The 14,292-nt window shown below is 32.1% G+C and overlaps 1 protein-coding gene across 1 annotated transcript; it reads left to right on the top strand.

Moving 5' to 3' along the window:
- The first annotated feature begins 2,238 nt into the window (after positions 1-2,238).
- On the top strand, positions 2,239-10,370 carry LOC122268267 (sn-1-specific diacylglycerol lipase ABHD11-like). Its single transcript, XM_043050371.2, has 6 exons — positions 2,239-2,392; positions 2,706-2,859; positions 5,429-5,629; positions 7,426-7,617; positions 8,668-8,864; positions 10,134-10,370. The coding sequence occupies exons 1-6, from the start codon at positions 2,385-2,387 to the stop codon at positions 10,270-10,272; spliced, it is 891 nt and encodes a 296-aa protein (XP_042906305.1). The 5' UTR covers positions 2,239-2,384; the 3' UTR covers positions 10,273-10,370.
- The last annotated feature ends 3,922 nt before the right edge of the window (positions 10,371-14,292 follow it).

The following is a 14,292-nucleotide window of genomic DNA, read 5'->3' as shown; positions in this document are numbered from 1 at the left end:
TATATATATCCTCCCACATAACTTTGCTGACGAAGAGCTTTTTTTCCTTCTTTTTAACAATTTTTCTGCTATAAATTTTTTGAACATCATTCTAATTTAGGAATTGAAAATTTCTTAGTTCAAACAGTTTATTCGAACTGCCTAGGTTTAAATAGTTTATTTCAAGCAGTTTACACAAAACTAGATATTTTTGTTTTTAATTGAGCAAAAAAGATTTTGTTAAAAACGTATTGAAACAAGATGATCCGTAATAGTCATCTTTTTAGAGCTCTTGTTATAATAATCATCAATCAATATTTAAATAAGAATTTTTCTTTGTTTTCTAGTTATGACCAATACTTTTAAAAGTCTGGAAAAGCAAATGAGGCATTAAAAAGTTTAAAAGATCAAAAACCAATTTATTTGTTACAGCTGCATGGAAATGAGTTTGCCTTCTCTTAGTAGCTTATTATAATTTTTTAATTCAAAGATTCTACAAATATATGTTAAAGACGATAGTTACTCTATACACCTTTTACTTTTCTTTTTGCTTTCTTTGAAAAAAAGAAGAGAAAAATTGGTACTTTTCCGTTAGCCGGGCACAAATGTCGCCAATTGTGAACCAAACGCGAGCCAAGTCTCCAAGCGAAGCGAATTGCAAAACAGTCAACGGAACGAAAATCGGAAACGTTCAACCTATAAACAAATATTTATTAATAGCCTTAAATAAATCTCAAAGATGTTAGATGTTTACGGCAGGCACTAAAACATTTGTTCAGTGCCTGCCGTATAAAGAAAAGAAAAAAAAAAGAAAAAAAAAAGATTTTGGGGATAGAAAAATTTTAAACTCACTTTTATTCGTAAAAAGCTGACAAAGATTAGATCTGAAAGATGATAAGATTTAGTGATTTGTATTACTTAATTGAAAGTACCGCATGTAAGTAAGCATTGAAAGTAAGCACTGAAAGTAAGCACATTCGGCTTATTTCGTGACTACTCACCGAGATATTTATTTTATTGTTGCATATACCTATGCAGGCATGTGTGCTTATTGCAAAGACGGCTCTAGTAAGCTGACCAGCATCCTCAGGAAACTAAGACACTGATAGAAAATTCCCCCTCCCCCCCAAAAAAAAATTTAATCGAAAACTAACTTCTTTACATTTCCAATTGTTTAAAAAATTGTTTCGCTTAGAGAATCTTTGAGATGGTTTTTTGTTTTTAGAATATTAAAATGAAAAAAAAAGCAGAGAGCTTTCAAATATTCTCTTGAATTTTACTACTTTATTTGAATTTTACTGCTACATTTAGCTTCTTATTTGCCTCAGGATATTCTCACTTGTAATCCCTTGTCAAAATAAAGAACAGATCGTAGAGATTAGAAAGAAATATCACAAGACAAATCCAGGGTAACGGTGAGACTTGAACGAGCTAACTCCCCGCTGCAGAGCATTTAGCAGATCAGCTAGCCGCTCAGCCAAGGAGTGCCACTTCTCAATCTTTAATTGATTAATTAATACTTAAAAACTGTCATTTCTCACCCTTTATTCAGTTATAAAGTGAATAGCAAGCAGTCTCTTAGTAACATCACCTCAATTCTTATCGCTTAACTGATTACTACTCATGAAAATCAATATTTTTACAAACGCTAAAAGCCAATAATGTGCAGTTAGCTCATCATTTCATTTAAGTTTTTGTGTCCCGCTGTGGACTGATCCTTAAGACACGGTTCTTAGTAGATCATCGAAGTTAAGCATCACTGGCTACGGTCAGAGGGCGGTGGGTGACCTCTTTGATGAACCTGCAAAGAGATCGAGGGTGTGAGGCATTGGTATTAATTAAACTGTTCTACCGTAAAGTGTTCGACTTAGCATACAGGTCATCAGGCTACCGAAGCGAGGGCGGGGCAACCACTCTGCAGAAGATCAAAATTGTGACGGATCATTCTCAGAGATGTTTCCCAGACCATCACCAACAGTTCATTGTGCAGCTCTAGTACAACGTAAATAATGTACCTATCTACCAAAAAACTGATAAAACAAAATTTATTTAATTTTTTCCCGGCAATATGTAGTTTAATCATACAAAGATGCCAAATATATAAAAACCACAATTTGAATTTTTTGACGCTTGCGTTGATTTTTTAAATTGCATGGCAGAATAGTGAGAAGGACAACAGAGGGATTCGAACCCATTACCTCCAAGCTTCGCACGATTGGCGGACGATACCGCTCGGCCAGGGAGGTCCCATAAGGATCATTGGAAAAGACTCAACTCAACTCAACTCAACTCGGTCATTGTCTGCTGTCTTGCTTTGTTATAAAAAGTCAACTAGTTACCAGAGCGTTTGCAGTTTTCGATCTTTACTTTCAGTTGTTCTTAGAGGAAGAGTGCTCTTTACAAGAATGGAAGCGTAAGGAATCTTTTTTATTANGTAGGTTAACATCATGATTAAAAGGAAACTAAGAAATGTAATTCTACTCCTTCTAAAAATTGAACGTTAAGAAGGAAATTAAATTCTTTTTTTTTTTTAAATCTTTTATTTCATTTAAATAGATTCTTTAAAGTTTAGGTAAATTAAATTTGAAGGTTTTTGAAAAATTCCACTAACTTTCTTGCACCTAAACTTATCGAAACTACTTTTTAAGTCTAGAGAAACTCTTTTTCTGAATTGCTCTGTATCTGCCGAAATTCAATGCTATAGCAAATTTTAATCTCTCCCTTAGATCTAAATCAGTATCACTGAGCTTTGAATATGTTGACCCAGTTGGAGGAATAAAAGACAAGAAAAGTCCTATAATCTTCCTACATGCTATGCTCTGCTCAAAAGAAATATGGACTGATATTCCCAAGACTGTAGCTAATATCACAGGAAGAAGAGTGAGTAACCAATTTTAGATTTTTCAGTCTACACATTTCTATAAAATTTCACAAACATACATACCCTCGCTTTTGAGGAGAGTGCTTCTTCAAATATGAAGTGGTAGGAAATATGCTATTTTATTTCTGATTTAATAAATTTGACTAAATTATTTTGCTGATCTCCATATAGAAACGAATAAATACTGAAGGCTTTGTAATTATTGTGGAGTTTCAAGTTCTAGCAAAATTAAGCACACCTTAGTCATGTCCCTATATTCTTAAATATCTATGTGGATTTAGACTTTCAGGTTAACAAGTAGGCAAAGTTTAAACTTACTCTTAATTCTAAGAAAGCACATTCGCACCTCTAGTAAATACCAGTCCGAGAGACTAATGCTTTAATTATAAATAAGCCTCAGACAACAGAAAGCAGTAAATTAAATCATATTTATGGTGGTTTTGACGGTTAAGCGTTGCCTCCCTATACGGTAATCTAGATTTGAAACTTAACGCGCGATGACTGGTCTTCACGAACAGTACTCCAAACTCGCACAGACCACAATGATTATGTAAAATATCTTCAGTCTTAGTCGGATCATGAGTTGGAATCCCCCTTTGTCTAATTGTAGTAAACTTCGATTCAAAATTGATTGATAGTGTTATGCCAGTTGATTTATCTACGAATCTATTTATAGCGAATTTCACATGGGTTTCAAAGTCAACTGAGTAATCATAAAGTGTCTAAAAATCCATTTTCTCAGATGTTATAAATTCAAGGTTTACACGTCTCAGTTATAGTACTGATTTTTAAGGATTTAACATTACACTAAAGTTCTCAAAATTTGAAGTGTCTAGTTTTTAAAAGTTTTAATACTAACAGTTCAGATTTAATGGATTACATTGATAGATTACTTGAAACTTCATGCAAATTATAACTAATTGGAATCTAAATGACAATAAGATGTCATAATCTCCATTACTTGCTATTGTTCAGAATTTGTCATAGCTATTAGTTGTAGTCTCAAATCATTGCTTGCAATTAAGGTTGAAATTGCGAAATCTGTATATAATTACTTGCCATTATATTTCACCACTTTGTAATCTACATACTTTGTAATCTTAAGCAGAAAAGTCTTATACAAAAGTTAGTGAAGTTTTTCGAGCCTCTGAAAAAGTTAAATACTAAACGAATTTTAGTTTCTTTAGGGATGGGGTAAGCAAATTTCGAACATTTAAATTAAATCTTAATGCATTTCGAATGATTTGATACCTAAAGTTATCTGAATCTTTCGGTAGTTTTGTCTCTTTGTTTTATCCAATGATAATTGTTGCTTATTCATTCGACAACTAGATTTAAAACTCGTAGGCTTAAAACTAGCTGTTTAGGTGCATATAATATTCAGTTAAGATTGTATTTGACTGCTCTTATTTTTATACTATTTTAACTATGTAAATTTAATTTTTTTCTGGTACTTGGAAGATTCCCTTCAGGTAGAAAGAGTTTACTTTCTTCATGTAACGGACATGTTGTTCTCACCGTAGAATGATGTCCAGAATTTTTCAGAAATATAATATTTGAATGACTGATGCATTATATTCATCGAATTAGTTCTTAACTTAGCTATACAAATACTTAAAGCTCAAAATTTGAAGTTTTAAAAGTTTAAGGTATTTACAACCTTAAAAATTAAAATTTTAAGTAATTTCAATAAATCAAATAAACTAGGAATTAGGGAAATTTCAAACATATAATTCTTTGTATGCTAAAGTAAAATCTTTGTCAGAAGGATACCCAATCTGTTGCTTTATATTAACATATAAAAAATGTTATTGTTCAATCACATAGAATGTGTACAAATGTTACTGTTTTAATCCATTCGTATTAAAAACACTTTTAAATTTAAATTTATCATTTTAAATTTTAAAAACTAAAGTGCTGAAATTAAGAGAAATATTGCTAAAAATTTTATTAAAAGGTGACTAAGTTTTTCAAATAAACGAGATTTATCTTTCCCGTTTGAAATGGTCTCATTTCATAGCATATAAAATATCAACTCTAAATTATTTGGTAATGTCTTGTTCTATTTCTTTAAACTATTTGGCATCAGATCCTATATTTCAGAAGCAAAGTACGCTAGTCTTCGTATTTGTGTACATGCATAAAGAGTCTCAAACTCAACACTAAATCGTTTCGTCTTGTAAACGGATATTTAATGGAAATTGAAATATTTTTAAATGCTGAAATTTTTAGAACATCAAGATTAGTAATAAATGTGGTTATTGTTTTTGCAAATAAACTGTACAAAAAGGTATATTAAATTATATTTAATAGAAGCTATTTCAATAATAAAACCTTAAGAGAATAACTACGATTTTAGTATAGTTTTAAGACATTTGTGAAAAATTTAATTTGGCGTCTTTTTAGGCTTTGCTGAAAATTATCGATTGGACTTTACGAAAGGGCGAGGTGTTCTTTTATTCTCGTTCTTTTACTCATAAGCCCAACCTTCAATTTAGAATTTTCTTGAAGACATTATTTTATGAAACTATTGAGTTCTTTCTTAAAGTTGTGTATTTGCCTTTTCAGGTCTATACGTATGATGCAAGGAATCACGGGAAGACTACACATGCTAACGAGTCTGATTTCAGCTTCAGTTTTAATGTGGACGACCTCTTTCTATTAATGGATGAAATAAAAACACAAATGCCAGAACAAAAGCCAGAAAAATTTGTGTTAGTAGGTCATGATATGGGTGGAATGACTGCCATTCGAGCTGCTCTAAAAGAGGTACAATCTTTAGTCTATGTAATTCTCAGATTTTTGATATTAGTTTCACGCATACGTAGCAGCCACCAACTCTTTTAACCCTTTGACGCATAATTTTTATTAATATATTTTGCATACTTTTCAATTTTGTATTAGTTTTGGCCAAAAAGTGATTATATCTAGCATCTTAATAATTTATGGCTATGAAATGCAGCATTTGTCTGTTTCTGCATTAAAGGTAGTCTTCCAAACAATGCTCACAAATTTGTACATATTTGCAGTTATTTATATCTAAGAGAATTATTTATTGAATCTTTTACTTTACAAAATTATTGATCAATTTTAGAATATAAATGAGTGTATTTCACTCCTTTTTAGATTTTATATTAATAAATATATAATTCTGATCTTTTTTAGTAACGACCAAGCTTGTGTTTTATAATAAATTGCCACAATATATATTTAGTTAGATCGTCGGGGAAACTTATAAAAAGGCACCGTTGTCCCATCTGCGTTAAAGGGTAATTCGAACGATGATGCTCGAATTTAGTTTTGAAAGATGGGCATTAAAGTGACCCTTTTGACAGGACATTTTATTTCCATGTTAATCTACGGATAATGTCCGGAATTTCCTTCTTCAGAAATACATTTTAGTTACTTAAACTCGTTCTACTGAATTAGCTGACAAATGTGAAACTTTTTAATGTTAATGTAATACTTACAACTTAAAATTCGGTAAAGTTCAGTAGAAAAATTTCAGTGAATTATATGAAATGTTAGATATGCTATTCACAAGGAATTCCGAACATAGAATTCTTCGTAGGTTAACGTAGGAGATCTTTGTCTAAAGCAGTCCTTTAAACAGAGAAACTTGTCCTATATCTTGCAACTTTCATTACTCGTTTGATTATTACGCTTGAAAGCTAAATTCCAAAATATGTTGGTGAAATTTCCTATTGTGTATTTGGTGCCGTAGATGCATTGTACAGTGAACCAGATCGGATTGTGAAAAAAATCTGAATAGTGCGTTACTTTGTATTTACCAAAAAACACTACCTATTATTTTTAAATTTCAGCACGTAAAAACGTGTAAAAGGCAATGCGATTAAAATGCTCAGTGTAAGGAACAGTCTATCTTGTTTTTGGTCTCAAGCTTATTTTAATAACATTCAAAAGTGAGCTTGCTATTATTGATCTAGTATTTGAGTTTATTTAAGTTTCCTAATCTTTTACCATACATGTTTTCAAAATATTCTAATTGAACCCGTTTCTAAACCTAGTCTTTAAACAATGTAAAAATACATTTTGTATTTATGTTTATCATTAAATATTTCACTATTAAAATGCGTTGAGGTATATTTTTTTAAATACAGATATTAAACTTTGACTTCCAAGCGGTTATTTGTCTTACTTCTCGGATTTTACTTTAGTGCTTTGTTACATTAAGATACTTGACCTACAGAAAGTTCGGATTGCAATTTTTCTATAAAATGAAACAATTTTGAGCTTACCTTAACTGTTGAGTTTCTAAAATAGTAAATATAATGCAAATATTAGATGTCATGTTTTGTCACTTTTTACGCAGTAGACTATCTTGCAATAATTGAATTTTGAAAACTATTCAAGGTCCTGCATCTGGTTTAATCTCATCCCTATATATTTAAGCAGATTTTTTTGGTCCATGTGAAATATTAAGTGACGTTTAATTTTACAGATTTCTAAATGACTAAAATTTACTTGAAAATTATGAAGTTACTAAATATTGATCAAATACTTCAAATCTATTTGTAGTAATACTGAACTTTGTTTCTCTTTAGCCTGCTAGATTCGAGATGGTATTTATAATGGAAATGTATGCAAAGCCAGTATCGAACGAACTCATAAAACGTACGAAACAGTTCATGACTACATGGACAAAATGCGTTCAAGAACTTCCTGAAGGTACCTTAAAAGAGGATGTCACACGACTAAGCGTAGAAAGTCTATATGAGAAACTGGAACAGTGGATGGTAAGTTAAAGCCAAAATTTCCAGTTTGTTCCACACGAAGTAATTTTTCTCGCCGCATTTGATACGACAGTCCATGGTGGGCAATAGTCTTCTATTTTATAACCATAGTTGAGTAGTAGACCAACCCATTCTGAGTTTACTGTCAATGTTCAACCACGTAGCCTTGTAATTTTAAATCAAACTCGGAAGACTCCTGGCTGCAGCATTGGGACAAACTAGGCTTCGTGGAAGATTTAGTGAAACTTACCCACATTTGTATTACATAGTGGAAAATCTACCACGGTTAGCCAGGATGAAAGATTCTAACAACCCTTGATCAGTCTACAATTCAGAATATTCAAAGTCTACACTGGGGTCTGTGCGAGTCTGTATCAGAATCATATCTGATTTAACTCATCCTGATCTCCCGGAACTTTATAGCCACTTTTACATCCACTTTATAGCTTAAACAACAAATTTTAGAGTAATTTCCAGACTAAATCGCTTAGGTTAAGCAAGACGGTAAACACTTTGCCACTCAGTGCCTAAGCGAAATAAACCTATAGGCTTGGGAGCTTGTTTAGAATCCAGTGGCCTTTAAATACTTTAGTTATTTCCTTTTGGCTGCAGTTGGGAGCGATTATAATGGAAGTTTTTATTTTTATTTTTTGCCCTCGTTGAATAGCGTATCCAATTTTCGGGTTTACGACTATTTATGTTAAACTCCGTAGGCTTGTAATTTTGAACCCAATCCAGAAGACAAAAGAATTCCTGTATCAGGTATTACAATTTTGCTTTCTTAGCGGACTTTTTGATGGAATTAACCCGCATTTGCGTTACATGGGGAGGATGAAGGGACAGCTTGGCGACGACTATAAAAGGCACCCTGTAGGTTTTAAAGTATACCAAACACGGCAAAGTCATAACAGAAGCTGGCAGGTTACAATGTGTCTCCTAGCATTAGATGTGCCCTATACGGTGGACTCCATCCGCTCTATCAGCTAACCATTGTACTTAATTTAGCTAGAACATTATTAACTCTATATAATGCAAATTTTTTGTAAATTTCAGAAAGAGGATAAGGAAAAGGCTTCCTACTTGATGGGAACGTTTGAGTACAAGAAAACTGCAAAGGGTTGGGATGCATCTTACGAGACAGACGCTCTTGCCAAAGCTCTAGAAGACCTAGAGAAACACCAGGAAGATTACCAGGGAGAGTATGATGGACCTGCTTATTTCCTTTATGGCACCGAATCTCATTATAAAATGTAAGTTTGCTAGCTTTGATTTGGTAATTTAACTTTTTTCTGGGTTACTTTGTATTCATAGTTCAACTTCTAATTCTGTTTAGCAGAGACTAAAGAGGTTACGAGATCTTTGTCTTAATTTTCTAAAGAACTTAAAATTTTTAGGTCTCATAAATTTGAGGTCAAATAGTAAGATAATAGGGAGATCTTTCAAACTTGCATTTGCTTCCGTACGCAAGATTTCAAGTAATTGCGCATGCGTACTTGGGCGCTTGTGGCAGTTCTGGTGAGATGCGCATGCGTCTGTGGAAGAAATATTAAACTTGCGTAAGTAAAAATCAGATTTTGAAAAATCAGTCGGTTAATAACTAACGTAATCTAATATCAGTTTAACTTTGACCACAAAAAACAAACGTATACAATGGTGGGACATTATGTATTTCAATGAATTCAACGATCAAGAGTGCAGCTTATTTAAAAATATTAAACTTCTATTGATTATTTAACTAAATTGTACAGTTAAAAAAAATTATAATTTTGAAAAGATCGAAAATATCTAGTTTCTTATAGAACTAGTAATTAGTCAACCATAATGTTAAGCTAATAATTATTTTTATTGAATGAACCAATAATTGCAATATCAAAAGATTAATTTCTAAATGTCAATACATTTCTTCAAACTCTCATTCCATGTATTTATTTCGAAGGTAGGCTTAAACAAAGCATTTACAAATTATAAACAGCGTGCTTGTAGTTGTGTCTTTGTAGCGTATATCCTGCCAGCATAACCTAAAGTAACGTAGCATCTAAAACGTAAGCATGCGCAGTTGTTTCAATCTTGCGTACTGAGGCTAACGTAGAAGAGCTGAATCTCTCGTATAAAAGTCTCTTAGCAAATCGTTAGAAAAATTAAGTTTTAATGCAAATGCTTTATTTAAACGCTTTGCGTTATGCTGAAATAAACTTTCAAATAAGCACTCAAATTTATCCAAATAAACTTAAGGTATAACTAAGTGTTTTCCTTTATTCTACTAAAGTTATTTTGCATTTTGAAGGTGTTTGGGAACAAAATTCTAAATGGGTTTTTTAAATGAGTTTAAGTTTTAATCTCTTGTACTCAATAAAATTAAAGATTCGTTCTTCCTTAAATTACGGTGATTCTTAACGCTAAACTATTTGGCTTTCATTTGTCCCATAGAAACGATAATTTTTATCAAATTTTTAAAAAAAATGTATCTGTTATAAATGCATTTTACGTGTCATTAAACAAGACTTATTTTCTTATTGTAGAAATGAAACAAAGGATTCCATGAAGAAACACTTCCCAAAAGCTGAATTGGTTCCGTTTGAAAATGGATCACACATTTTTGTTGCTGAGATGCCTGCTGAACTGGCTAAGATAATTGGCGAAAAACTCAACTCTGTCTAAATTTTATTAAATTTCGGTAGTTTGGCAGTTCGTTAGGAAAAGCTGAAATGATTTCAATGTATAAATGTTTAAATTTATTAAATTATATCATGTTCGAAGATATGTTTATTTAATTTATTCAGAAGTTTATTTTTCAGAATAGTGTAAGTACCATGTCAATGATAGAAAGTAATGTTTGCCGGACTTGTGTGTAACAAAGTTGTAATCAATCTGTATATTTTACAACCGTCGTTGAACAGCCAACCAAATTTAAAATTTACGTCTACCAGTGTTAAACTCCATAGCCTAGTAAATTTGAACCCAATCCAGAAAAAAAGGGAACTCCAGGATAAACTTTGGGAGAAATTTCGCATCGGGGAGGTCTTTTTGATGTAACTATCACACATTAGCATTACAGAGAGAAACCACGAAAACCTCCTTACGGTTAGCTGACTACTCTAACCCAGGATCCGTCTACCACTGAGGATATTTCGCGTCAACACTGTGGTCGGTGCAAGCCGGATGTGGAATTCATATCTACCAGCCATCTCTGGGATTCGAACCCGGTTCTCCTCATTGGAAGGAGAGCTCTCTTCCCTGAGCCATCACTGCTCCATTCTTTAAATTTTATTTTGAACAGCAGACCCAATTTTGTGTTTACGACTAATGTTAAACTCCGCACCCTTGTAATTTTGGACCCAAGCCAGAAGACTCCTGGCTCAAGTATTGGGAGAAATTTGCCTTCGTGTAGTACTTCTTGTAACTAACCCGCATTTACGTTACACGGAGAGGAAAACCGTGAAATCCTACCACTTTTAACCTGGCTGCAAGATGACTCTAACCAATAATTAGTCTACCACTGGGGATATTTTGCGTCAGCATTGTGGTCTGTGGTAGCTGGGCGCGGTATTTGTATAGACCACCCATGGCTGGTATTAGATTTATATTGAGATAAATTACTTTGAAATACACGTTTTTCTTGTTTAGAATAGCTCCCAGCGATGACAAATTTGTATTTTTAACTCGCTTCAGTAGTAGTTTTGGGTTCTGAAGTTGCTGTGATTTCTGTGACAAATTAATCAAATTACAATTTCTATAAAGAGTTTTTTTTCCTACTTGCATCCTGCCTGAAGTACAAAGTTACAGCATCGTCATTAAGAGGACACACGAAGTACAAAAGTTTTATTTATCTTCGATCATTTTCAAATTTCAACAAGATACTGGTAGAATTGGTAGAGGTCTGTGTAAGAAGTTTTGGAAAAAACATTAGTTTTGAAGTTATATATAAGTGTGATTTTTAATTGATGGTAATTAAAAAGTTCTTGGTGAACAACATTTTTAATTAAACTTTAACCAAAATACCGTTCATAGGCATTTAAATAAATTTAAATTGTTATGATAACCGTATAAAAATATAATGTAACTAGGCATCAAATTTTTATTTTGTCATAAAAAATTTCTTCAAAAAACATGCTTTAATTATGCTTGCTAAATTATTACTAAATTAAATTAAGACACTGAGTTAATGAAATGCATTTAGAATTAAGCAAGGACCTATCGAAGAGTGCCTAACATTTTTACCAATAATAAAATAAAAACTGGTGAACAAGGAACTTTTTGAAATTCTGAGAACATTGAAAAATTAACTTTGTCATCGAGAACTACATATTTATGAATAGACGCTTACAAATTGAATATCTTATAACTAGGTAAGAAAAACTCTTGATTTAAACAAATTTTGTTGCCTGTAAGTAAGTAAAGTGTAAATTTTTTTTAAAAATCTCAAAAACCAAATAAATGGATTTTTGAAGGATTTTTCTTTATTTTGAACGTCTAGTGTCCCCTCAAGTGAACGTCTCTTATGAAAATCAACAATTTTACTTTAGGAGGTGACTTTGAAGTTTAGGTTGTGTACAGATCAATAAGGATGTCTGTAATCGTGACTGTTAATATTGTAACGCATCAAGAAACAGTTTTTCACACCACAAATATAGAAAATCCCGTAATTGGTTAGAATAAGCTTACAAAAAAACATAGAAAACCCGTAACGGGTTAGTATAAATTTCAAATTTAAAAACCCCAAAAACTATCCTTTAAAAAAAAACGTCTCTCTGATGTTCCATATTTATCGTCTGCTTTTTTTAAATTTATCTTTTGATGTGTTTATTTTATTTATGCTTTTGCTAGCCCGTTATTTTTTAAATATTTTTAGACTTTATAACACAAACGGATGTGAGCAATCTTTATCCTGATGTCTCAATCCCAAATGAAATAGCCAGATACACAGTTGAAACACAAAGAACGAATACATAATTTAGTTCTATGTTTCAGTATTTCAGCAAACTTTTCGACAGGATGATGTTTTAGGAGGCACCAGTTTTTAAGGACAAGTCAAACCACCTGGTTGTCTGATTCAAGAGAAAAGTTACAATTTGCTTGATACTGATCTTAAAGTTTAATCTTAAAATAGTAATATAAATTAACTATAACTATAGCATTTATCGTAGTTTAATATTAAATCTGTTATAAATGGGAGGGAAAGGTTAGGAGAAGAGAACACTTTTCCCTAGTTGGTGAAAGTTCGAACGCGCGACAAAGAATTTTTTTCTTTTGGCTAGAATTTAAAATTCCATCCATTGGTTTACTATGATAGAAAGCTCGTTTAAATGGGTTAAGATTTTTTTAATTTCCCCATTTCTCAGTTTCTTTATCGCTTCGAATTTTCTTGCTTTTTTCCCCATAAATCACTGAAATAAACTCTGCTCTTTACTCACATTGCACAAACCAACTCGTGACACGTCGTAACTATAAAAAAATTATTTTGGACTTTTTATTTCTCCCTAAAATTCGCTTTTTAAAAAAATTATAAATTAAATTTTCAGAGATAGCTGAAACATTTTGTCTACATTCGATATCAAGATGTTTTGCTACGTTCTAAAATGTTTCAGTGGGCTTCAAGGTGATAAACTGGGGGTCTTAAAGGTAGTGACTTCGTGACAGTTTTTATTTTCAAATTTTCCATACCATTTAGAGCAATACTAAATTCAAAAAAGTAATACACGTATATGTTGTGAAATATTCAGAGCTCTAGATTGCGTATACGACGAAATATCGAAAAATAATCCCCACTTTACGCCGTTCTAAAGTTGTGGGGATTTAATTGACTATGTCAACCTTCATCTATCAAAAGGTACCTCCAGATAGAATCAATTCATCATCATCATTTACATGAGAGCTGGGCATCTGGGGCCTTGCGGTCCTTTTCCCATTTATCTTAAAAGTAAACGAAAACATATAGTAACAGATATAGTAGTAACAGAGTATAGTAGTAACATATAGTAACAGAGCGCAGAATTCGTGAGAGTATGGCGTTTAGCCATTATGGGGTAAAGACAAAATTGGGATTCAGTAAAGGTAAGGGAAATCACGGCTCAGTTACTATTTATTTATGATAAAACGAATCATGCTGTTTATTTGAATATTTTAAGAGACAATTTAAATTTATCCATCTAAGATTTAAATATTGGATAGGACTCCAAGATAACGTTTTTACCCTGATATTTATACCAAGATAACGATTCTAAGCATACGACTCTCAGCATTCGTCTGTGGCATTTCTATAACTGAGCACAAGTTTTAAATTATCGCTACCAATTATCGATTATCTGATTTAAATTATCAATTATCGGATTTAAACCTATTAGAACATATTTTTAGTGAATTGGAAGTTAGAGTGTGAAAACACGATATTAAAACAAAAGATGAACAAAAAAAACAAAAATAATCGACTATTGGAGGAACATTGCCGCATAAATTGCAAAAAAGCTAGTGAAATCTATTCTTAGCCGTTTAAATGCAGTTGTAAATACTGAAGGGTGTTTTACTAAGTACAGTCACTCGAACGAGTGACTCTAAGAATATTTATTTATATGTAGGAATTTTTTTAAAAAGTAAACGATGAATTTGGTGAGTTTGAGAAACATTTATTGTTTAAAGTTCAAAAACTTTTTTAACAGGTGATTCTGCAAATAATACGATTGT

This window comes from Parasteatoda tepidariorum, chromosome 5 (genome assembly GCF_043381705.1).
Source record: "Parasteatoda tepidariorum isolate YZ-2023 chromosome 5, CAS_Ptep_4.0, whole genome shotgun sequence".
NCBI classification, from domain to species: Eukaryota; Metazoa; Arthropoda; class Arachnida; order Araneae; family Theridiidae; genus Parasteatoda; species Parasteatoda tepidariorum.
The sequence above is the reverse complement of the archived record's forward strand: the minus strand, read 5'-3'. Positions and strand labels throughout refer to the sequence as shown.